General features: G+C 51.3%; 1 protein-coding gene across 2 annotated transcripts in view; it reads right to left on the bottom strand.

Annotated features, from left to right (window-relative positions):
• Window positions 1-147: 147 nt before the first annotated feature.
• The window catches only part of PTPN5 (protein tyrosine phosphatase non-receptor type 5), a 55,878-nt gene continuing 31,309 nt past the window's right edge, over window positions 148-24,716 (bottom strand). Inside the window, exons 3-14 of one of the 2 annotated variants that reach the window (XM_019714966.3) lie at window positions 14,669-14,862; window positions 14,009-14,116; window positions 13,692-13,769; window positions 12,972-13,213; window positions 11,570-11,759; window positions 9,126-9,210; window positions 5,166-5,245; window positions 4,845-4,982; window positions 4,216-4,326; window positions 1,895-2,055; window positions 1,697-1,810; window positions 148-1,288 (exon numbers count right to left, since the gene is read on the bottom strand). In XM_019714966.3, the coding sequence (XP_019570525.3) occupies window positions 1,195-1,288; window positions 1,697-1,810; window positions 1,895-2,055; window positions 4,216-4,326; window positions 4,845-4,982; window positions 5,166-5,245; window positions 9,126-9,210; window positions 11,570-11,759; window positions 12,972-13,213; window positions 13,692-13,769; window positions 14,009-14,116; window positions 14,669-14,862 (1,595 nt within the window). In that variant the 3' untranslated portion in view covers window positions 148-1,194. The other variant, XM_019714967.3, reaches the window with a different exon arrangement.

Here is a 24,716-nt window from a genome sequence, read left to right on the forward strand (position 1 = left end):
GGCATTAGGGAGCTTGAGGGCAGTGTTTGTATGTGTGTTTGTGTGTGTGTGTGTGTACTTGTGTACACACACTCTCTCTTTCTAGGAGGAGGAGAACAGGGAGGCAGGGAGTGGAGGGGAGCGGCAATCACACAGACCCAAGAGGGCTAGTTTTGCTCAAAATGCTCCATTTATTGCTCTATTCAATGACCACGAGCAAATTATAAAAAGACACCAAGTGTCTCTGTCTGCCGTGGAATAAATATTTAAAGTCAGCAATAAAAACACGTGGCTCCAAGATAACACATGTTGCCAAAGAGTCATGCATGCCCTGCAGATGGGCTCTCAACACACGCAGGGACACAGGAACACACGCAGAGCTACACGCAGCAAGACTTCTGGGAAGGCTTTCCCACAGTAACACAGGAAAATGTTTCACACAGATCTGGGGCTGAGTTCCTACCCCATCTTCGGAGCTACACCTCTCCCTTCCGCCCCCACCAGGGCCCAGGTCCTCTGGGTTCCCAGCCCCCATGTGTCCCCTTCCCTCCCAATGCCTCACAGGCTGGTCACTGCCTCCTGGGAGCATCTGACACCCAGAGGCCATCCAGGCTGCGATGCTCCTCTCTCCCCGCTGCGATCTTTCTCCGCTCTCAAAAGCTCACCATGCCTGACCCCCAGGACCTCAGGCCCCTCTCCCCACCCTTGTCCCAGTAACTGGGGGCAAAATGTAATCTGCCTGTTGGGAGAAGTGGGGTGGACGCCCGAGTCAGGCACCTCTGCCTGGGCTACTTAGGGGCTGGAGCTCATTACCCGTTTCCCAGGCTGAGGAGACACAGTGTCCGGTATAGACAGCAGAGATGGATGGACAGACAGAATACGCTGTGGCAGAACACTTGGAGTGCGGCACAAACATTTTGGATTAAGTAGCAATGAAACCATCATTAAAAACTGAGGCCCCAGGTCTGTGTGGTGTGGGTCAGGCCTGGCCTGGGGCCCCAGGCCTGGCCTGGCCCATCCCTCCCCCACCCCGCCCCACTCCCCAATATATACAGTAGGAAGAGCTATGTTGGGGGAAAGGGGCCAGGCTGAAGGAAGCAGGAGAGGCAGGGCAGGGAGCAGGCCAGGACCCAAGGCAGGGCCCTAGGGGTGGCTGGGGGGAGGGCCCAGACGCAGGCTGGGTGGTGCCCAGGGGACCTCCGAGGAGGAATGGAGTCACTCCGGGGGCTGACGGGACAGCTGCTTCTCATACAGGCTCATGACATGGTGCACAAACTGGTACTGCTCGCACGTCTGGATCATGCCGCCCCTGCCCAGCAGAGACACACAGTGGGGATGGGGTTGATGCAGGAGGATGGCCCCCAAACCCATGGAATACCAGTCATTTGTGAGGGGCTTTGTCTTTACGCAGCTTGGAGAGGCCAACCCTTGCCAGCCACTCCCCTGTTGCTTCTTGCCCCTCCCAGCTTTGACATAGATAACAGGGACAGAGACGGCATGTCCCACTGCTCTCAGCCCCTGTACCTTCCGGCCCCCAGCAACTCCTCTTTCCTCTTCATCCAGCCCCTCTACACATCTGTCTTCCCTCCTCCCGTCAACCAGTTGGTCCATACCTGGTACGTCCTCCCGCCCCTCAGCCCACACACAGGTCAGCCTCTGCCTTCTGCTCCTGGGGCTCTAGCTCTCCCTGTGCTCCCGCCCCCACCTGTGGGCTGACCTGTCCTGACGGAGCTGGCACGTGGTCTTCAGGATGTCCACCACGCCCTCCTGCCGTAGCTGCTGGCAGCAGATGCTGGTGGCGATGAAGCAGCCAGTCCTGCCAATCCCGGCGCTGAGGGCCGAGGGGATGGGCAGGGTGAGAGGCAGGACAGCAGGGGGTGCTGCCCTGCCCTGGCTGGTGGCTGGGAGGACCCACCTGCAGTGGACGATGATGGGGGCGCAGTGGGGCCCCTCCTGCTGGGCGGCCTCCTCCACCTCCTGCACCAGGTGAAGGAGTGGGGGGGCCCGGTCTGGGGTCTTCTGGTCGGGCCAGGACGTGAACCAGTAATGCTTCAGGCCTCGCTCTTCGGTCCCGCTCTGGCCAGGAGACAGAGGCCCACCCCAGATACACTTGAGCTCTCTGAGCCCACAAACCAGCCCAGAGATGGAGATGGGATGGGGGGAGGAAGAACACAGGAGGGAGGACACAGGGAGTGGAACCTCTGGCCTTTGCCATCTATACCGCATTGCCCAGTGGCAGCAGACAAGAGACCCATAGCCATCTCGGGAGTGGGGGCTGATGAGTGATGTCAGCATTGGTCTTTATATCAGTTCTCCCCAGCAACTCCAGCATCATCTAAGAGAGGTGAAGAGTCCCTCTCCAATTCATTCCTGTCTCCCAGTTGATCTTAACAACTAGCCCAGTCACCCCTTTGTCACATAACCAGAGCTCCGGGACCCTTCCTTTCGCCTCACTATGCTTGGTCTGCCTACCCCCACCCCTGGCAACTATGGTCATTTCTCTCCCTCCTCTCCTTGTCCCTCTCTCTACCATCAACACCTCTCTTCCACTTTGGCCTTTATCATCTCTCCCTGTGTAAACCTCTCCTTGCCCTCAGACTGCACCATCTCCACCCCAGTCAAAATGGTCTACCTACGGCAGAAATCTGGACGTGCTGCTCTCCTGCGCAGAACGCTTCCATGGTGCTTGTTACTCTCTGAACAAAACCCATTCTCCTTAGATTTCAGCCTGGCAAATATTACATGCATTGCAGGTTCTACCCTTCTAGGCTTATCTCCTACCCCTGCATACTGGTACTCTATGCTCCTGCACTAATGGTTTGTAGATAAAACCCTCTGCTACACACACACACACACACACACACACACACACACACGCATGTGTGTGACACACAGCTGTTCTGTCTTCCATGTCCTTACTTTTACTTTTTTCTCTGCCTGGAATGCTCCTTCCATTTGTCTGCCCCCTGGCAAACTCTTACTCATCCTTCAAAACCCCATTCTGCATCACCAGTTCCAGGAAGCCCTCCCTGAGTACCCCAGCTAGCTGTTTCCTTCTGTGTTCTTACCTACCTCTAGCTCAGTACTTACCATACATGGGTGCTCTTTGAGGAGAGTCCAGGCTTTGAACAGCTCTGTGTTCCCAGTACCCAACCCAGAACCAGGCCCAGGGCAGGTGTTTGTAAAGGTTTATGGAAAGAAGTAAGTACCTCCCAACCCTAAACTGCCCAGTTCTTCCCTAACCAGCCCAGTGGCACTGAGAAGATGAGACAGCCCCCGCCTCCCAGCCTCTCTTTCTGGGGAATCAGGAAGCTGGTTCCTTGGGCTCCTGCTTTATCTGGCTGTGGCAGCTACCACAGCTTCTGCTCCCCATGTCCTGGCCCTTTCTGCCCTCTAGCCAGGCCTATATCCCAGAGCTGCTCAGGTGGAGAGGGCGCAGCTCAGAGGAAAAAGTCTCAGGCCTTGAGCTGGACCCCATGGCTGCCAGCATTACTGGACTTTCCAAGCGTGAATAGGGCATCACGCTTTCTGGTGCCCGGTTCCCCTCTTCCAGCCTTTGGGGTTATTACAGTGGCTCCACCTTCCCCTTATCATTTCTCAAAATGAGAACCCACTGATTCTCCTGATTCCAAAGGAACAGTCTCCTTTATTATGCTGCTTCTGGAAGAAGCACAACTTCGGGGTGGGAGGATGCCTCCCCCAACTCTTCTGGGCTGTTTTGTATTGCTCATATTTTGTGTATCTTCCTTTTTTCCCTTTTCTGTAATCACCACCTCTTTGTGCAACCCAAACGCAGCAAGGAGTGCCTTCCCTCTGGTGGACAGATTGGGTACTACAGGCCAGAAGCTGAGTATCCCAGGTGAAGGGGTTGCTTCTAGCCGGGATCTCAAAGTCACCATGGTTCTTCAGTTATAAGGACAGGGCTGGAGGCAGCTGGAGACCCCTTATCCAGACAGTCCTGGATTTGGGTGCATTTGAAGCAGAGCTGGAAGGCATTATGAATGACAGTGTAGACACAGAGAGAGCCCAAGAGCATGAAATACAACTGAGGTTTGGTCCTGCTTCTGACCCCCAGCTCCATTCACCCCTCCCTCATCCCTGCTTATCAGTAAATCCTGGGAGACACAGGCCTTGATTTCAGCTACAGTGGACTCTGGGACCTGTTCTCTGCGGAGTCCCCAATCAAGCCTCTGCCCCCATCCTCCCAGCCCAGCCCAGCCCAGCCCCAGGCCTCACCCTGAGAGAGATGAGTCGCAGCCGGTAATCCTCAGTGTGAATGACTTTCCTCACGGTGATCTCGACACCATCATACACCACCTGCTCCTCTGGCCAATACTCGGTGCACTTCTGAAGGGGCCCAGATCAGGCTGAGATACTCTCCCAGTTCCCCCATCAAACTCTCCCCAGTGCCCATCCAGGGTTAGCGAGGAGAGATATCAAAGGGCAACAGGTTTGCAGTTAGAGAGTACAGCTTCATAACCTGTGAGTTAACTTCCCTTTTCTGAGTCTCAGTTTCCTCATCTGGAAAATGGGAGTACTACCCATTTTGAAGGACTTTTCTGGGGTTTCAATTAAATGGGGGTGTTACAGGTATAGAAATAGCCAGTGCCAGCCGTGGGAAGCTGGGAGGCAGCAGAGCATCCTGCTTAAGAACAGGGGCACTGGAGGTAGAGAGGTCAGCTCCAGGCTCTGCCTCTGATTGTCTGTGCGGCGCTGAGCCAATGACTTAACCTCGCTGAGCCTTATACCTTGTCAGCAGAGTCAACACTATCAACCTCACAAGACTGTGAGAATTAAGAGGGACACAAGACGCTTAGCACAGGCACAAAGCAGCAGACAACTGGTGATGGTACAGGGGTACCTACCTCGTTCATCTCTTCGATGTTGGTGATCATGACAATGATCGGCGTGTGCTCCTGCCACACCATGCGCCAGAAATCGCCGACCGTGCTGACGATGGGTCCCTGAGTGGCAATGTACACCTTCTCCTCCCCACCGTAGCCCTGCGGCCAGCCAAGTCCAGGCTGTCAGGGTCAGACGCAGTGTTCCCAGGACCCACTCTCTACACTCAGGCTCTTCCCGGGGGCTCGCAGTAGCCTCCCTGGCTTAGGGACAAGCTTAAAGGATGGGTCCCATTAGCTTGGGCCTCCTTTTCAGGGAGAGGCCATCGGGATAGGGCTACATACCCGGATGTAGTTGGCGTTGATGTAGGAACTCAGAGGGTCGTCAGGGTCTGGTGAGCTCAGACACACTCTGCTGTGAGGGTCTGGGGTGGGGGAGACAGGTGAGGCTGGGATGTGACACGTGCAAGCCCGCTGGGGCAGGGCCCACCTTGTCTGGCCCATTCAGGGCACCCACACTTCTTCTGGAACTCTTGAAGTTCCTCCTTCCCCTCCCCAGTAGCAAAACACTGACCCATCCTCATGGTCCACTGTGGCAGGTGAGGGCCCAGGCTGAAGAGGAAGTCAGAGTACAAGACCCTGGGTCTCTGCCTCTGCAGCATCAATGCCTGGCCCTTGTCTGTGTCCCTTAAGCTGTCCTGTACTCACTATACCTCACATTCTGGAGAGAAGAAAGCTAAGAACGAAATTACCTAGGGTACACATCCTGGATAGCAGGGGCAGTGAGAATTCAAGTGTTCACTCTCACCAATGTGCTGTGTACACTTGTATAGCACATGGCCTTTCTAAGCCTCAGTTTTCCTGTCTGTAATATGGGGATAAAGATGCCTACTTCCTAGGATTGTTGAGAAGGTAAGTGACAAAACAGCTGTGAAAGTGCTACGTAAACTGTAAAGTACTTTATAACTCTAAAGGGCTGTTAAGAGTTTGGGGACGAAAACTGAAGGAGAATATTGGGATGAAAGGAGTAAAGCCTTTCATGTCTGAGATGAGACGGTAGGGTCTTAACAGCAGAGCTGTGTGTACAAAAGGATATTTTTTTCTCTTAAATCTATTCACACATCAAATCTCATAACATCCTGCTCTTCTTCCTGGAATAGAATCTGTTTTGTTGCAGCTAGAGCCTCTCTGTATTGACTATTCTGTCAGCCTGCAGCGGCTGGGATTGAGATGGGAACAGTGTGTGGGGTGGGCAGGAAGCTGGCTGGGGACCCCGCGGTCCTGGTTGTGGTCTAACTTTGTCAACAGCTCACTCTTCTCTCTTCCCTGGGCCTCGGTTTCTCTCCTGTATAAGGAGGCTGGACTAAAAGCGCTTCCGGCATGTACAGCATGGGGATCTCAAAGGCAGTACAGGGAAGTGGGTAAGAGTCTACACCGCTGAGCCAGAGAGCCTGGGTTTAAGTCTGTCTCTGACTTGCTACTAGTGGCAACATGGGCCATTTACTTCCTCTCTCTCTGTGCCTTATCTGTAAAGTGGGAACATTTCTTGCATTACAACCTCACTCATCTTGTAAAGGTTAAAAGAGTGAACGTTACCGAGTTCTTAGATCAGTAACTTGGCCCGGCACACAGAAGACACTGTATAACAGAAAACACTCTATGCCTGCCATAACTTATATAGCAGGTATAAGTTAACAGGTAAAAAGAACGATCCCACTCCCGGCAGGAGAAACAGTACAAGCCTCCGCTCTCCTCCGCCCCAGCCCCAGTGCCTGAAGTTCTGGTAGCTGATTTGGGAGTGGGGGTGGGGCAGCTCTGTGGACAGGGGTGGTGGGGGTATCAGGAGTGGACAAGAGCGAGGGTAAGGAGAGGAGTGAGGATAAGCAGAAGGGGGCTCTGGGTGACCAGCAGAAGGGAGCAGCAGGGAGTGCTGCATGGGCCATTTCTCTTCTCCTTGTCAGCGCGTGCCCACATTAGCTGCCCCAAGTGGGCACCGCCCCCTCTGGCCAGACATCGGGGTCTTTGGTATTAAAGAACCACTGTGGGAATGGGAATGGTCCCACTGACCCTACTGAGTACCGCTTCTGCGCCTGGCACTGTGCTTGAGAGCAGACACTCCTAAACAAACACGATACCGTCCTTGTCCCAGGGTGCTGGGCAGGCACACAAGTAGTGTGTGGTTTGTGACCACTGGGGATGAGGAAATAGAGGGGCCCCTCGATTTGGCTAGGGTGGTCAGGCTTCCTAGAAGAGGTGGTACCTGGGCTGGGTTTGAGGGACCAGTAGAAGAAGTAGGGAACACTGTTCTGCCTGTTTCAAGTGCACAGGGCAGGTGGGGGCTGATGAGAGAGGAGCTGGAGAGGAACCTGTTGACAAAAGGTCTTATAAACCATACTTGTAAGGCTGGACCTAAACCCGAGGGTTACAGAGTGACATGACAGTGTGTAAGGAGGGGAATGACACAACTGGATTTCTGTTTTGCATCATTTTGGTGACAATGGTAGAAGACAGACAGGAGGGGAGAATGTGAAATCAGGAGACCAGTTGGAAGGTTGCTGTGATGGTCCAAGTAAGAAGCGTCAGGGGTCAGAGGGTATTATGTCAATGTAGTCTATGTAAATAGCGCCCCTGGGAACTGGGAAACATGGAAGGCCCAACCCCCCTGAAAAAGTCATTTGGCAGTGAGGATGGAGAGGGGGAGTTAGATTTGAGAGATATGCATGCATACATTCATTCATTCGTTCACACTCACTCACCCATTCATTCACTCATTCCAATAGGTGCAGAATGTCTATCATGTGTCAGGCACTACTTTGGTGCTTGGGACACAGTGGCAAAATGGACAGAAATTGCTCCCCTGCATCTTGTTCTCGGTGCTGCCTGCTGGGTTACTGGTCATTTTGTACTGAAACTGTCCATGGATCTGTCTCTCCCACTAGCCTGTGAGCTCCCTACGCACAGTCTGTGTCTCATTCATGTCTGAATTCTCAGCCCCAGGGGCAGGGGCTCAGGAAATGTGCAGAATGAATGTGAGAACAAATCTCAGGGTGTCTTGGATCTGAGAGGGTGCTTCTGCCCTCTGGTCACCGCTCCCCCTCAGCGCCCCCATTCCAGTCTCAGAGAGCACAGGGTCAATTCTCTGTTGGGCTCAGGGGCCTGGAGGCTCAGGACATAGGTGGAGGTAGCTTGAGGTCTCTCAGCTATCCAGTGCCAAGAGGCCCTTCCCCAGTGGCCATTCTGTGTGGCCAGCAAAGGCCCAGGTTCTGACATACCTGAGCCACTCCCTCCAGGTGGGGCTAGGTGGGCGGGTGGGGGGCAAGATGAGGCAAGAGGTGAGCAGCCCTGAATCGTGCATCCTGGCCTTAAATGGTGCTTTGTTTAACTGGAACTACCTAGAGACTGTGTAACCATAGCAACCACAAGTCGATATTTTAAAAGTTAAAAATAAGTCATGACATCTTACGTGTGGTTGGAAATGCTGACGGCAAACTGCTTTTTTAAAGCCTCGTCACTCCATAAACTGAGCAGAGTAGGTTTGTGGGGATTCACTTTCAACAAGTCACAGCCCCCTCTCCCCCCATGAAGCTAGCCCTGGGGCCTGGGGCCAAAACTCTGCAGGGTGACCGGCAGACAGGGGCTTGATTAAAGTTACCTGAAAATGACACACAAGGGCTGAAAGAGAAACATTAGGTCACCTGGTCTAACTGCCCCTAAAGGGGGAAACTCCCTATCAGACCTTCCAGGGGACGGGGACTGCTCATACAGCCTTGCTTGAACACCTTGACTGACGGGGTGCTTACTCCCTAACAGGAAGCTCATTCCCTTGTGGGGTGGCTCTGCCTGCTCCAGGATGCACACTCTGGACAAACTAAACTCGAGGCAAACTAAAGAGCCCAATTCTGAGGTCACAGAGGCCCGGTGTGAAACAGTTCTGTTACTTCCAAGCTGTGTGACTATGGATGAGCCACTTAACCTCTCTGAGCTTAATTTCCTCTCCTTAAAATCTGAAGAGACAAAGGATGTGAAAACACTTTCAGTCACCACGCACTGTGTAGGAGCTGCTGTTATCATCACTCTTTCTCTCTGGGTTTCCAGAGAGCCCAGCACAACACTTGGCCAGGGCAAGGGTCCAAGTGCTGTGTGAAGAAATTAACTAACCTCTGCCCTCACTAGGGGGCATTTCCCTTCACTGTGCACCCCCACCTAGCTGTGTCCCTAGCTCTGGAATTAAGGTCTTCCTCAGGGTGAGGGGGCACCCAGGTGAGGGTGAGCCCGTCCCTATCCCCTGGGGCAGTGAGTACTCACTGGGCAGGATAGTCCTGTACCGGTTCTTCCGCACGAGCCCAGGGATGTCATACTCTTTCGGATCCACAAAGTTCATGGGGATTTCCTGCAGGAGGACCACATGGGGGTGTGAGTAGCGGCGGGCTGACGCTCATAGACAGACCTTTGAGTCCTGGGGCAGGCGTTAAGTACATGCATTCATGCAACAAACATTTACTATTAAATGAGTTAGTGAACCTAAAAAAATTTCAGAACAGTGTCTGACACAGGCTGAATGCATAATAAACGTTATTATTACTACATCTTATCGAGAGCCAGTCTGGCACATGGCAGACACTCAATAAATGGTTCATGAACAAAGAAAAACAAGAGAAAAAGCGACCTGGCCAATCATTGCCTTCTTCCACACTGCCTGTGCTACAGCCACGCTGAGTGGCTTTCTTGATCCGTGTTCTCGCCCTGGACATCCCCATCTCAGACCCTAAAGTTGTGCTATTTACTGTGTGATAACATCCATCCCCTATCCTCATCTCATGTCCTGTCCATCTTAAATGCCACCTCCTCCAAGAAGCCTTCCTTGATTCTCCAGCAGGAAAGGAGCTATTTTCTGAGCTCCCAGCCACTCTCTGTGTCCAGAGCTCCATGGGTAAACTTCTCTGCCTGGAACGTGAGGTCATCTGAGATCTGGCCTTTCTTTACCACTGGCTGCTCTCAAGAGAGCCACACTTTAGTTATGCTGGTCTCTTCCTGTTACTAACATGCCATTCTCCATCTTACCTGCAGGTCTGAGCTCATGGCATTCCACTTGCAGAGAGCACCCCTCTTCAACTCTCCACATCATGCCCACCCTTTAAGGTTCCCCTCTAGCCTCACCTCCCCCCATGCCCTGTGGGATGACTCCCCGGTGCCTCTCAGCTCTTCACTCCCCATCTATCTGTCCACATAGTTTAGCACCTGACCACATATAGTTTTATTGTGCTCACTGTTTGGACCCACTGAGGATACACTTTGTAAGAGGAGGGTCCTAATACTCACTTTCTAGGGTTGTTGTGAGAATCAAAAGAATAAAAAACATGTAAAGGCCCCCATGGAGTAGGCGTGCAGGCTGTGTTCCTTTCTCTCTGGGCAAAATCGACAATGATTTACTGGAAATAACAGAAAGGACGCAAGCCCCTTATTCAAGGGGCGGTGATGGCAATGGGAACTCGGAGCAGGAGTAAGGGCTGGGTGGTCCAGGAAGGCTTTCTTTCTGGAGGCACCCAGGGTGGGGGATGATGCGTGGAAATGCTGGAGGAGAAAGACACAGCAGGGGCTGGCCCACTTTGAAGTGGACAGTCCCTGCAGAGGTCAGGGGACGTGAGGCTGAAAAAGGTGGCTGGGGCTAGCCCAACTTGGTAATGCAGGCCGTGCCAAGTCCTACAGAATTTGGAGCAGTGGGTCACAGGGTGGTGCGGGTCTACTCAGAGGGAGAGCCATCCAGTCCAGACAGGGAGCAGAGTGGCCTAGAGTGAGGGAAGTTGTGAGGGAGGCACACGGTTCCCCAACCTTCTGGCCTCTCCCAGGAGGGACTGTCCTCAAATACTCATGACCTTTCGTCCAACATGCCCACAGAGGTGGGCACGTTACCTGATAGGTGCATTTGATTGAGAAATGGGCTTTTGGGCCCCAGCCCCTTCCTTCCTCCTCCTCGTGGGGCCCTCCTGCCGGGAAAGAATTATAGGGATGCCCCATGGGGTGAGAGGCCCAGGGTGTGCTGGCACCACCTGGGGTGGGTAGAAAGTTTGTTAATTCTGGGGGTCGGTATTAGGAAGCTCACTATTGCTACATACCTAAGTTTCATTTTAAACTTAGTCTTTATCAACAAAAATAAAGGTGATATTGTGATCTCCTAGGTCTTAACTCTTAACTGGTTGAGTGCTCAGGCAGGTAAAACAGGGGTGTCATTTACTGAATCCCTCAAAGGCCTACAGGAGGCAGCTGGAAGCTGCTGCAGAGGACTAGAAAGGAGGTGATCAGGACCACCTTAAATTACAGCCACAGGGGTGGAGAGACATCAAAGCAGGATGAACAATGCTTGGTGGTCAGGCAGGAGGAGGGTGGGAAAACAGGAGTCAGAAGAAAAGGCTTTCTGTGGCTTTCAAAGCATAGTACTGGGCACTAAAGATGAGAATGCCGCTGTACACTCATCACCCGGATGGGCGCTTTGCACACATTAGTGATCTCTTTAATTCTTGCAACATCCCCATTATTTTAGCCCCATTTTCCAGATGAGGAAACTGAGGCCCAGAGGAGCAACAGCTTGCCCAAGACAGTAGGAGAGCTGATAATGAAATGATGTTAATCTATTTTAAACTTAGCATTTAATGCTGAGTTCTGAGCACCCTGCTCTACTGCCTTGTTAGGTGGGTGACTGACACGAGCACAGAAGTCTGACCACCATGGGGTGGCCGGCTCAGGGGACTCACAAAAAATTCTGCCTGTAGCAGGAAGGGGTCCAGGGCCTTTTCGTGAAGCTCCTTGGCCTGGAGGATGCGGGAGGCGCTGAGCAGGTACTCGCGGGAAGACTCTTCCCGTGGTGACATGAGATAGCCAAAGCCCTCTTCGTTGCAGCCTGGTGTGCACATGTCCAAGGTCAGGGAGACGTTGGAGCCTCTCCTGGAAGAACCAGGAAAGAGGAAGTGAGTCTCAGGGGCAGGGAGGGGCATCAGCCAGGGGCCTTGCAGCAGGAAGATGAGGGAGGGAGGGATCAGGAGTGGGAACAGGATGCATTCCACAAAGAGGAGTGGGGGTGGAACAGCACCCCTGATATAAGGAGCACGAGTCTCAGTTCCAATGCTTAGGCCCAATTCCCCACCTCTTCCTTCCTGCAGTGGAGTCGCTGAGTGGGGGGTTGGGAGCCCCTGTACCAAAGGTTCCATCTGAGGCAGCCTCAACACAGCCCTCCCCTGGACTCTCCTGTGTCACTACTGGAGGCACTGCCCAGCCCTGTGGCCCCCGGGAAGCTCCCAGAGAGAGGGCACCTGCCTAGAGAAGAGAAGCAGGGCTCGACCCTCTGTATCATGGTCCTGGGCCCGGTAGGCTGGGATGAGGGTGCCAATGAATCAAGGACATCTCATCCAGGAGAGGCCGGGACCCTCAGCTGTCAGGGAAAGAGGGAGTTCTAAGGGCAGCACAGTGGTGGCGAGGATGTCTACCCTGGACAAACTCTACAGAGTTCAGTGTCGAAAGGCGCACAATAGGAAGGGCCTTATTACATAGACAGGGAAACCAATACCCAGAGAGGGCATGAAATTGCCCAAGCCTGTGCAGTAAGGGGTGACAGAGCTGAAACAAAAAGCTATGTTTTCTGGCTCCTTCTATGACATCATGTGGGCAACTCAAACCTGGTGTGATCTGGCTTACCCAACTGGGCTCTGAAAAGAGGGTGTCGACACCTCCCAAAGTGTGCTCTGTGGAACGCTGCGAGGTACTCTATTAAAGGAGGGTTCTGTCGTCCAGTGACTTTGAGGCATGCCACAGCCTACTCCCTTGTTGATTTACAACACATGCATGTTAAAGGCTCTGACTAGACTTGCAGTAAAGAAACCTACCCAAACTTACTTGAGCACAGGAGTGTACGTGTGAGTGTGCACGTGTGTACCCGTGTGTATGCCTGTGTGTTGGTGTGCAGTAACAGTATTTCTTAGCATTCACCTTGGGGCATTCTGATCTACATGCATCAGACCTAAAGAGCATGTGTCTACACTGGCTAAGCTACGAGGCCGGCTCGGTCCTGGGCACCGGGAGTTAGAGTCAGGCATCCACCCTTCTGATTAGGAGCTGAGAGCTCCAGGGCCCATGAGCCCACCCCTCCTCCACCCCTCCCACCTCTCCTGCAGACCCATGGACTTGACGGTGAGTGAGGCGGGGTCGGCCTCAGGCTTGATGTCCATCACGCAGTCAAACACAGGAGTCTCCGGGACCAGGTCCAGGTCCAGGAAGTCATCCTCGACCTTCTCCTCCATCCACTCTGAGTAGGTGAAGGAGGGCTGGCGGCTCACCGACTGGCGCCTGTCCTCGGGGGGCAGTGGGGTGGGTGGCTCTGGGGGAGCCCTCAGGAGGTGCCACACCTAGTTGGAGGCATATGGCATCACGGACCTGGGACCATGCCGCTGCCCCCTGGCTGATGGCCTGTCCATGGGACTGAGGCCCCTGCCCCTTAGTATGTCTACAGCAGCCCTGCTCTCCTAGGAGCTGTTTACAAGGTACTGCCCCTCCCCTAGATGGGAGGCTCCCCCCCCCTTATCCTTCCTATCCCCTCCCTCCCCCACCTTCAATTCCTTGTGGATTGAGGGCTTCTGGGTGGGGTGTGGGAGTTCCTACTCCAGTCTTCTCCCTGCCTCAGCCCCTCCCCCTGGCCTAGAACATTGTAAACCAATTTTGAGAAACTGCCTCTCAGCCCAGGCTGGACAAACTGGTTGAAGGAGGCAGATGCCCTGTCCTTGGCCCTACCTAGAATGTCTAGTCTATAGGTCAGATGGGAGCTTTCGGGGATCAGCCTCAGGGTCAGAGGAGGGGAGCACTGAGTCGGGTCAGGAGGCGCCTTACCAGGGTGGTAATGAGCAGCACAGACAGCGAGACCAGCAGCAGACTGAAAACTTCCCAGGTCCCAATGCCCAGCCAGGCCTGGGGGACATGAGACAAACAGGTCAGGTGGTGGGGGGCAGAGATCTCATCTGTTTCATCAGGGACAGAACCAAGGCTCTGAAAACTTTGGGCCAGGTTTGGGTGGGGAGCAGGGAGAAGCGCCTCAGAGCTGAGGAAATAAGTATCTTCTGAACTCAGAGAAGCCCCATGCAAGGGTCGGTGGGACTGGAGGCCCCCAACTCCTCCCTCCTACCCTGGGGGTCCCCGAGCTTACTCACTGTGGGTCCTAGCTGTTCCAGGAACGTGAGCAAGGAGGAGAAGAGGTCTGTGGCGTTCTGTGACCAGATGGGGCCATAGCCGCTGAGCCAGAGCATCCCGCAGGCAAGCTGGGACAAGCAGACCGAGTTTGGAGCCCGGGCTCCTCGGCTCCATTTCCCCCCCTGCAGAGCTCACCTTCTGCCTCAACCTGGCCCCCCAAGGTCCAGACTGAGCAGCTGAGGAAAGGGCCGAGGTACCCTGTGCCCAGAGAAGGCCTCAGGACTCTCTCTGGAGAAAAGTGAACTGAAGGGAGCCAAGAGAAAGCTCTTCCCAGAGAGGACTCCTCCACCCCAGCTGAATACATAAAAAGGCAAGTCTCCCAGAGATGCATCCATAGACAAGAAGTCCTCAGAGAGACCCCTGCAGGACCAGGAGGATGTGGGGAGGGTGAGGGGGCTATGTTCCTGCTTTTGGGGTTAAGGAGGGCTTAGCTATCTAGGCTGTAGCTCAGCACTCCAGCCTTCTCTTCATGCCAGCCCAAGGGCTGCGAGTCAATGAGGGGCACCACGCAGGCCCCTCATCTTTCTGTATCCCCAGACAGCAATATCGGAGAGGCCCTGGAAGGCTGTCCCTTGACACACACCATCTCCAGGCCCTTATGAGGCCTGCAATGCCCTTACCAGGAACTGGGAGGCAGCTAGTAGGCACAGGCTGCTCCTGACAGTGAGGGAATGGCTCCTGGTGCCTTGAGGTGTTGGCTTCTGAGTTGGCTCTGAGGGCGGTGAGGGAGGTGGGGGCAGTGGCATCTCTCTCTGCGAGTCCGCGAGCCCTTCCGCCTGGTCCAGCGCCTCCATCACTACCGGCTGGGGGAGACCTGTGGAAAGCAGACAGCAGACCGATGTCTCGGGTCCTGCAGGCCCACGACGGACCGCTCCTTCTGGGGCTGCTGTGGCTTCCTCTCAATCCGGAATCAGTCAGCATGGCTCCACTTCCAGCATTCACCCTCGATTAGCAAAGCAATATTCACCTACCTTCGTCAGAAAGAGCTAAGTGTGGGTGGACAAATTATTTCTTTTATTTCTCCAGTAACAGAGTTAAAATGGCAGGAGGTTTTTCAGGGAGTTAACATTGTTGAGTTTATGTAGCGTCATTCTTTTGCATTTCTTAAGGAAACAAGAACCAACCACCTCAAACTCAATTGAGAGAGAGAGAGAGAGAGAGAGAGAGAGAGAGAGAGAGAGAGAGAGAGAGAGAGAGAGAGAATAACCAGGTGAGAACCTGAACAAGCCACCCACGCCTGCCCTCTGGGTTTTTGACTCTCTTGCTCTGTGCTTTGACTGGGGCTGGAAGCTGGACACTTGACAAGCTCATGGCCACATGCCCCTCCCCAAGACCCCACACTGAGGGGGTGTGGGGTGCGGCTAGGGTGGTGCAGAGGAAAATCTTGGTGTAGCAGAATTTATCTCAAACACCTGGGATTCAGTTCTGCGTCTGTCCCTAGTTGTGTGACCTTGGGAGCACTACCTCCTCTCTGGGCCTCAGTTTCCACACCTGGAAAATGGGGGTTAGGCTCAACCCTTGGTTTTCTAACTGTGCTTTTTAGAGCCCTAGCATTTTCTAAGGTGCACCAGGCATTACCAAGTGCTCTGAGTTCCTATACTTGTGGCTCAACCATGGAAGCTCTGTTTGTCTCCGTTCCATACACTGGGTTTCCTCTAAGGTTATTTCAACACAGGGTTCCACTACTAAAATAGTCTGATGCCACTGGCTTAGGTCTGAGGCCCTGAGTGTAGCGTAGGGAAGGATTCCAGCAGCAGACACCTTGGTGAGTCCCAGATGTTGAAGGTCCCCATCCAAACCCACATGTTTCAGTCTAGTGCCAAAAAGAGAGGGGGCAGCAAAATGGACGCGTACCCCTTGACAGTGGGGATGGGACTGTCCACACACCATTGTGTATATAGGACAAGGGACTCCTTTTCTGGCTGGGCAACAATGGAACCCCCACAGCCAGGACCACAGGAGGCCAACGTAGCTGCTTGTTGATGTGCTTGCTTGCTCACGCCACAAACATGTACCGAGCATCTCCCATGGTTTGGATCAACAGCGTGGTGCGGAGCCCAGGTCCGAGACAGCTGTATTTCTATCACAGCCTCCTCCTTCCCTGATGCTGACCCTGTATGGCTCGCACCTGCTGTGTGCCAGCCATCCTCCATGCAGCTCCTCAGGTGAGGCCACCCTCTGTGCTTTGCACATGCTCTTCTCCCCTCTGCCGGGAACATCCCCTCCCCCCCAACAACACTTAGCCATGTTAACTCCTATTCATCTTGTAGAACGCAAGCAGATGTCAGCGGAAGAAGGTCCTGCCCTATCATATATGCCCAGCACCCCACACCTCTCCTTCGTTCCACCAGCAGCAGCACTCTATCTGGAATGGGCAAGACCCTGCTGTGAGTGCTGTATGTGTGCTAATTGACTCCCTTTTCCTAGCACCCCTGTGCAGTTGTAGTACTGTCAGCCTCTTCTTACAGAAGATGAAGAGGAGATGCAGAGAGGTTAAGAGACTTGCCCAAGGTCAGCTAGCGAAGTGGCCGAGGTAGGTTCAAACCGAGGCAGTGGGACGGTCTCTGGGCTACGTTACACTCACTACGGTTTGTAAAATTATTTGTTGACTATCATCTCCCCCACTCGTCTGTAAGGGCAGGAGTGGTATCAGTTTTGTTCACTATGACGGTCCACAGCATCTAACACAAGTCCTGGCACGTGAACCTGCAGTAAATACTTACTAAATGAGTGAATGATGAGGGGTAAGTGACAATCTTCTACTTAGTTTTCTGACTGATAAATTAGGACAATCATATGTACTTTGAAAGGCTATATGAAGACTATAGATACTACAGATGACAGACCCAGCATAGCACGGAGCATCTAGTGGGTGCTCAATACATTCCAGATTCTAATAATGATTACACATGATCCTCAGTCTCATGGGTAAAATGGACCAGCGGGTACGTGTTTATAATATAGTACATTAAGTGAAAAATCTAAGTGCTGGTGGAGTCCAAGGGAGCTGGGGGAGGGCATCTACCTTTGCCCATAAAAGCTACAGTTACTAACCACTTGAGCACACGGTTCAGATCCTGGCCAGCAAGGAGAAAAAGCAAAAGCTGCTGCTAAGAGGTGGATCACATTGGAAGCCAAGAGTTTACACTTTGATAAGCAGAGGGTTGATTACTCAAGTAGCAAGGTCTCAACCCACACCCTTCAAATAAGTAGTCCACAATGCTGCCAAATACAGAAAGCTGGGAGGGGTACAGGCCCAGGGGTCACGTGGTTTGGCTCTGCAACACACACGCTGTGGACTTTGGACAATCCCTTCTCCCTGGCTCGCAGTTGCCTTAAAAAGAGGGGCTTGAACTAGAACTCAGTTCTTCTCAGATGTTCTTGCCATCCTCAGAGGACAGGGGCACTTGGGTTTTTGGGGAAAAACAGCACGCTCACACAATCTTGAACTTGGCTGCTTTGTTTTTAAAATTCATGGGTACTCTTTGTTCTATACTATGGTATGTCTGTACTTGTTTTGAGATTAAAATAAGGTGTTATTTTTTTCCCTCCCAAAGCTTTGAATCAAATTTATGCTTCAGGAAAATGTGCTACATTTATCCTGTGGCTTCGCCCTCAGGGGTACACGTACCCCAGTCTGAGAAGCACGGAACTTGCCTGCAATAAAACATCATGTCGCTGTTATAAATGACTCTGTAGATGAATATTTAATAACATGAAAAGAAATTTCGATGCTGTGGAGTGAGAAAGGCAAGGTTACAAAACAGTATGATGTCCTTGGTCTTAAAATTTAAGAAAGTATAAATGTGCGTATAAAAAGGTAGAGAATACCTGATGTTAGGAGAAGAGGTTAACATGAGATCATGCTTGGAAAGCATGCAGCACAGCGTATGCCTGGTACATAGTAAGTGCTCCATAAATGTCATTCACAGTACGTGGGAAGAAGAGAAGCCAGGTATTACTGTATTTCCCCGAAAATAAGACTGGGTCGTATATTAATTTTTGCTCCGAAAGATGTATTACGCCTTATTTTCAGGGGATGTCTTATTTTTTCATGTACAACAATCTACATTTATTCAAAGTCATGTCATTTTCTTCTGGAACATCATCACAACTCTTCAAACCCCGAATTCTGGCTTGAATCTCTTGCAACTCCATTTCCTGTAGAAACATTGGCCCCAATCTCTCATGTCCAGCAACAGCGCTCTCCTTAAATGAGCACTTCTTGTGCATGTAGCCTGCTCGTAGTGCATTGGCAACACAGCTGTCAGTGATTTTATCCCAGGAATTCTTCACCCAAGTCACAACCTCTTGCAGGCTAGGCTTCACAAAGTTTCCACGCTGATTTCTCTCCTTTCTATTTTCAATATAGTCATTGATTTCCATGTGCAAATTGTTGTTGAATGGCTTGTTTATTGCAATATCAAGAGTCTGGAGATAGGCAGTCATTCCTGCGGGAATCATTATTTGATCTCTTCTTCTTTCTGTAAGGAAGTTCTTCATGTCTTTAGCGCGGTGAGTGCTGGCTGAATCCCAGACTAGCAGACCTCTTTGGCCACTTCGCAAAACAAATGGCAGCATTAAATCGACCTACTTCCTTATAACTGCGTGTGTGCACCAGGCTTTTTCGGTTTCAAGAACATAAATGCCTGAAACACGTTCAACCTTATCTTTCTTGCCCTTAGTGATGGTTAGAGGTGGGGCTTTCTTTCCATCCAAACAAATTGCCAAAATACAGGTAACACGTGCACTTTTGTAACCAGTGGAGGGAATGTAGACTGACAAGGCACCCCTCTGATCGTTTGAGATCCTTGGCCCATAAACACTGTAGTTTCATCTATAGCAATCATGTTGATATTTAGAAAAGTCGATGCCATCAACAAAGGACTTGAATGCAAGTGCACGTTTAATAACTTCAGTATCTTCCAGCTTGAACAGTGTTGTCGATCTTAGAGACTGTTCATATCGCTGAAGGAAGCCATCGAGCCAGTGTTGTGATGCTTTGAATTCTTCTGGGGATATTTCTAACTGTGGTGCCATTGCAAGGGCAAATGCTTGAATATCAGCCTTACACACAATCAAAGCCTTTGCTCTCCTGTCAGCAGTCCATTCACAGATGATGTCTTCCAGCTCAGGAAATAATGGTTGCCGACCTGATCCACACTTACGCTTCTTAGTATTTCCCTCGTCTACCTGTTGACTGAGGTTATTGTACTCTGCTCGCCATTTTCAGACCATTCGGAGATCTAACTTCTTCTCTTTGCAGAAAGCCGTGAGATTCTTGCCCCGGAATCCTCCATGATTCCTTTCCTGTACTCGACAGAATAGCTCTTTTTTTTGGACTCATTTTGTCTGGGGGTAAAAATATTATTCCTTTTAAATCTACCATTAAATCAAGTGTTAATTGAAGACTTATGAGACAGGAGTGGCAACAAAAATGATGACAGTTAAGAATGATGGTCCACACAAAAGCAATGAAAAATTGCAGGCACCAAAATTCAGAAAACATTTCTTTATTTCACATGAGTGCATTAAGTATGTCTTAATTCAACACACGACATACTGAATTATGAAGATTCATATTAGACACAACCACGTCCGTTCATTATCAAGTGCACACGCTATTCATGCGTTGTGTCTGTACTCTGATTCGGCAATAAGTCTCGAGTTCATCTGTTTACATAGGCGATCACCTCTCATCCAAAGGTGCCTGCTTGAGTATTTACAAATACTTAATTATAATTTATATTATCATTTATTTTAAGTATTAATGTCAATATTATTTATTTATATTTAATTGTATATTAACATTATTATTTTATAATTCAATGTGTCTGTTCTGTGTTGCAACAGACATACTAAATGCGTCTGTCTGGCTGACGATCTTAACTGGGGCTTATTTTTGGTGCAGAGCTCATATTACGAGCATCCTGAAAAATCATGCTAGGGATTATTTTCTGGTTAGGTCTTATTTTTGGGGAAATACGGTAACAACAGTTCTTTGGAGGAGGGTGAGATTAGAGGTGATTTGTTTCATTGTTTATGTATTCTAGATTTCCTCAAATACACGCACACATTTATACGTATACATATGTATAAGTATACAGAGGGGCCAAAAAAATGTATACACATTTTAAGAAAGGAAAAAACTAGTAAAATTGTAATACTCAATATATACTGATACTAAATACAAGTCATATGTACACATTTTTTGGCACCCCCAGTATATGTATATACACATACACATATATTTATTTCTAGTGAGAAAAATATTTTTAAAAAGAGATCACCATTGTAAGTTTAGATACCAGGAGGCCTAGTTAATATTCCCAGGTTCGGGGGCCCTGACTCCCACCTGTCACACCTAAATGTACATAGTGGGACATGTGAAAGAGACTGAAAGAGTGTGCATAGCTCTGTGAGACCCACCCAGTCATACAGGACAGAAGTCAGGCCCCTGATGATGCATGAGCATCACTTTTGCATATGAAAGGTGGCAGGTTAACTAACAGGCAAGAAAGAAAAACTGCAGGCTGGTGGAGCCCTGTATGCACATCTCAGAGACAAAGGTGGAGGCTGTCATTCTGTTTCGTTTTGTTTTAAATCCACAGGGTACCTGGCAGCCCCGGGGCCAGATAAATCCAACTGTGGGATACTCACTAAGCGTCTGGTAGATGCCCACCTTTCAGAGCAGGGTTTATTTAAAAGCTTTTCTGGGCAGAAATCTAACATTTCTTTACTCAGGAAGATATATTTTCAAACACACACTATAATCTATGTACAATTTTGGAGGGGTTCTTGTTAAGAACCCTTGATCTCAGCAGCAGGGAGTAGAAAGTGGTGGAAGGTGTGGGAGGTGGAGAACTGGGCTGACTTCAGTCTCTGCTCTTTTATGTGTGAGTCCAACACACATGTATTGAGCACCAATCATATACTTTGCCAAGCACCGGATCAGGCTCAAAGCAGTCCCTGCCTGCATGGACCACCGCATCCTGGGCCCACTTGTCCTGTTCGCCTCCGGTCCCATTCCTAGAGATGACGCCAAATCTTGTCCTTGACCTGCCCACCCTTCCAGTCACTGTCTTGTTTTGGGAATGACAATGCCACCTTGCTGGGCAGGCTCTGTGCAGTTCCCAAAGCGTTTCTGCACACGCAGTTGCATTTGCTTCTCTCGGCAGCCCTGTGAGGTAGATATTATCATCCGCAGCCCCGTTTTGTCGGTGAGAGGCGGCTGCTTGTGTCAAGGGCTGGCTTTTCAATAGTTCACAGCGAGGTAGCTGCTTTGCCAGGCATGAAACCCTGACTCAGAGGCAGCTTGCTGACAGTGATTTAACATCGCACCAGCTCCTCATGCGCTTGCCTCTTGCGCAGCGTGAAGGGGGTTTTCCAGACAAGGACATTGAGGCTTAGCGAGGTTAAGTGGCTTGCCAGAAGAAGTGCAGACCTGACATTCGAACCCAGAGCTTCCTGACACCAAGTGATCTTTCCATTTTGCCGTAATGCTTTTCAGGAAAGGGTCACTGCAGCAAAGGCCGGGAGATGGTGAGAGTTTGGGAGGAAGGGAGGGAGGGAGGAAAGGAGAGAAAGAGGGAGGGATGGAGGGAGGGAGGGAAGAGGTCCTGGAAGGCAGGAGCTCAGTATCCCAGGCCAAAGCTCTAGGGCCTTGGGTAGGGCCTGCAGGCAAATGGCTTGCAGATTTACCTGGGGCGTGTGGAAACACTGTGATCCTTCTCCTTTCACAGGCACTCAGATCCCACCATTAAGCTCTGCAGCTGTGTGCCCTGGGGCTCCTGAGCTGGAGAACCCGTGGCTGCTCCTGTCAGTGACTCATCCTTGGAGCTCCCAGCTGCTAGCTCACCGGAACTGGAGCAGAAGGCTGGCTCGGCCTGTTCCTGTTTACATGAGGAGGGAGTCTTCCCTAACATGGCCAGGGTGACCTCCCAGCCATGCCCACCTAAGTCACAGGGGACCCTGACTAACAGAACATCATACTCCGTCCTGCCCAGGCTTCTAGAACTACTGACTGCCAGAGCCTGACAGGCCCTGAGGGGCATCTGATCTAGTCTGCTAATTTTTCAGATGAGGAAACTGAGGCCCAGAGATAGGAAGCGGCTTGCTCAAGGTCAACAGCCAGCCAATGGCAGAGCCAGGATGCTGGCTGCTACCATCACCACTGTTAGCTAACACAGAAAGAGTGCTTACCATGTGCTGGGCGCTGCTCTAAATGTTTTACACATATTAACACATGTAGTCCTTACAACAATCCTAGGAAGTAGGTGCTACTCTTACTCCCATTTTACAGGTGAAGAAACTGAGGCACAGGGAAGTCAAGTTCCTTGGCCAAGGTCAGCTAATAAACGGATAAGCTAAGACTAGAACTCAGGCAGTCTGTCTCCAGAGCCCATTCCATTAACCAACACACTAGATGAGACTACCTCAGGTATTCTGTTCTCCACTCCGCATCATCTTTAAGAAATCTCCAACACTCCCACCTCTCAATGTTTCAGAAGTACGGTCTCATCTATCTGGGAGATGGTGCTGGACTCCACAGCTTATCACTGCGTCTGAAATCCCACCATTAGACTTGGATACTTGTGTATAGGATTATTGCTCTTATCTTATTGTGGGGATGGAGGGAAGTGTGGGTGGGATGAGGAGGAAGCCTGAGCGGTTTTCTAACAGCTTCCACCTATGAGGGGGTTAACCAGCAGGGAAGACTTATCCTCTGTCATGCTCCTACTCTGCCAGCTCTGAGCCAGACACATCAAAAGCCTTATGCTCATTATTTAATACCCATAACCACATCGTGGGTTGACTTTATTGTCCAGTCTCACTTGTGGAGCCGTAGAGGCACAGAGAGGTTAAGTCGCTTGTCCAGGGTCACAGAGTCAGGAAGTGGCAGAACTGGGATATGAACCCAGGTCTGTTGGACTCCGCAGTCCATGATCTCTCTGCTATTCCACAGAAAGACCTGGCAACCCACAAGAGGGGGTGAGGCAGGCTGACCAGGCCTATTTTGAAGTTTTGCTTGGGTAGGTCCTGAATGCAGAACCAAGGGAGGTACTGCCAGGGAAATTCAGTTTCAGAGTCTAGAATGAATAGGCCCAATCAGCCATTTCTGCCATTGCAATCATCACACTTGTCAGCACTCCCCTGGGTTCTGAGGGATAGCTAGGCCTTGCTGGGCATGGGCCCTGCTGTGGTCTCCGTCCTTACTGGGACAGGCTGGGGTGGTGGCCCCATTTTCTGTTCTCTTTTGGCGAGTGCACCGCAGGTAAACTGGGAGTCAGAGGGGATGTGTTGGGGTGAGAGAAGTTTCCCCAGTGTTTTCATCTGGCACACATTTACAGAGCACCTGCTCTCTGCCCTGGGGATGTTTTGTGTCTCAGTACTGATGCCTACCGGCAAGACTCCCAGGAATTTTGAGAAGAGCCCTGATGAAAAATGTCTAGCCCCTCCGGGCACAGGCAAAGCGATGGTGGGTGTGGAGTTCTGCGGGTCTGCACAGGCTTCCCACAGGCCCTCTGGATGCTCAGTCCTACGGATCAGTGAGTAACACAGCGGACACATCCACAGAAGGACACAGCAAGGATCTGGGCTGGCAGTACGTGTTTGCTCCCTTTGGATGGTAAGCTGGCCGAGGGCAGGGCCCAAGTCTTATTTATCTCTGCATTCCCCAGGTAGGCAGGATGGCATGGGAAAGGAAAGTGATTTGGCATCAGAGGATTCCGGAATAGAACATGGGTGCTCACCATTTATTACGTGTTTCCCTGAAAATAAGACCCAGCTGGACACCCCAGCCTGGGCCTTCGCTGCTTCTTCCTCTTCCTTGTTGGGGGAAGTAAGCCTGAGAAGGAGCTTGAGCCCAATCTAGGACAAAGGGGACAGGCCTTCTCCCCATGGCACAGACTATCACACTCCGGCATGCGGTGGGGGCGGGGTCAGAGAAAAGCAAGACTGGGACCAAGATGATGGGAAGATGTCTGGGAACTAAGGGTATCTGATGCTTAGTCTGGAGACGGGCAGGCTGGGGGCTGGTAGCCAAGGGGGCTGAATGTGGTTGCAGACACCTGCGAGGGAAGAGGGCACTTCAAAAGGCAAGACCTGTATGTGGATGCTATAGGCAGGCAGATTTCCAAGTAACAAGAAATATCTCTCGGACCTGACCCTACAAGTCTCTAGCGCAGCTCTTGCTATCCCCACAAATGGCTTGGTTTCCAGGGAGGCAGGGGTCTAGTAGCTCAAAGTAAAAGCTTTGGAGTCACACAGACTTAGGTTTGAGGCATGGCATTGCCATTTACTACCTACGTGACCTTGCGTAAGTGACTTAATCTGTCCTCTCCACAACAGATATACTACAGCTTGTCTCTTGGATTTTGAGGATACCATAAGGTAAAGCATTCCAAGGGCTCAGCCTGGTGCCCCACACAGGGTGAATGCTCAGTAAACAGTAGGCAGAATTTAGAGAGGAGGGGGTGGGGTGCAGGAGATGGGAGCTGAGACAGAGGCAGCAGTAAGAACTTCCCTTTCATCTGCCAGGTGGGCCCCCCAGGAGGACAATGGGTCCCCGCCCCCACATGGGTAGGGGCTTTGAGGCTGCTGACTGGCAACTGGGGTGGTGGATAGAATGGGCATGAAATGGGGGTGGTGCAAGTGGGGCAGTTTTGT

This window comes from Rhinolophus sinicus, chromosome 14, assembly GCF_057876585.1.
Source record: "Rhinolophus sinicus isolate RSI-liver-muscle chromosome 14, RSI-T2T, whole genome shotgun sequence".
NCBI classification, from domain to species: domain Eukaryota; kingdom Metazoa; phylum Chordata; class Mammalia; order Chiroptera; family Rhinolophidae; genus Rhinolophus; species Rhinolophus sinicus.